The sequence below is a fragment of the Penaeus monodon genome, chromosome 21 (assembly GCF_015228065.2).
Source record: "Penaeus monodon isolate SGIC_2016 chromosome 21, NSTDA_Pmon_1, whole genome shotgun sequence".
Classification (NCBI taxonomy): domain Eukaryota; kingdom Metazoa; phylum Arthropoda; class Malacostraca; order Decapoda; family Penaeidae; genus Penaeus; species Penaeus monodon.
In genome coordinates, this window is record NC_051406.1 from 14809537 (window position 1) to 14810306 (window position 770).

A 770-nucleotide genomic window follows, 5' to 3' on the forward strand; every position below is an offset into this window, starting at 1 on the left:
CCATCTCCGTTCCCAGCCTCAAGACCCATTGCATTATAAGACCGCCATCACAACCTTTAGTTCACTCAATCGAGGTCCTTGTACTCTGCAGTCCCTGGCGGTTAAGGACAAGAGGTGATCAGAGGTTGTCGCTGAGGTGAACACCAAGCGTCGAGGGCCTTTCGAGGATGGGTTGGGGTAGGGGGGTGGGGTGCAGTCAAACTTGCGATGATGCATTTAGCTATTCTGGGATTTTGTTTTCGTTTTTGTGTTTTATCTATTAGGAATTTTAGATTATTATTTTTCCAGTGTTTAGTGACATAGATTTACGGTATCCTTAGTATTTTTTAAAGAGCATGCATTATATAGGTCTAAAACAACATTCCATCATATCATTCTGGATAAAAGGAATGCATAATCCATACCTCAGGGCACGGTAATCCGAACACAAAGGAATTCCCAATCCTCGCAGCCGACAACCCCGCGCAGCCATCGCCTCATATGCAACAACCCTCACTCGCCGCAGCCTAAAGGTTTCCCCTTTTCCCCCCACAGAGCTTGAGCGGCAGCAACCACGCCATCATACAGTCCCTGATCTACGTCCTGGGCGGGCGTCCTGAGGTCCCTGCCCCTTGCTGCGTCCCTGAGAAGCTCGACGCCATCTCCCTCCTGTTCCAAGAAGGCGACGACGGCTCCAAGTACCTCCTCAAGAACTACCCGAAGATGTCCGTCTCCTCCTGCAGCTGCCAGTGAAATCGCCGAGACGGAAGCAAGAACGACGGTCTTCGGGA

General features: G+C 50.5%; 1 protein-coding gene across 1 annotated transcript in view; it reads left to right on the top strand.

Moving 5' to 3' along the window:
- LOC119586260 (bone morphogenetic protein 3-like) overlaps positions 1-764 on the top strand; it is a gene marked incomplete at its 5' end in the record, with an annotated part of 20953 nt that extends 20189 nt beyond the window's left edge. Inside the window, 1 exon segment of the mRNA XM_037934968.1 lies at positions 535-764. Within this exon segment, the coding sequence (XP_037790896.1) occupies positions 535-732 (198 nt within the window). The 3' untranslated portion in view covers positions 733-764.
- Between the last annotated feature and the right edge of the window lie 6 nt (positions 765-770).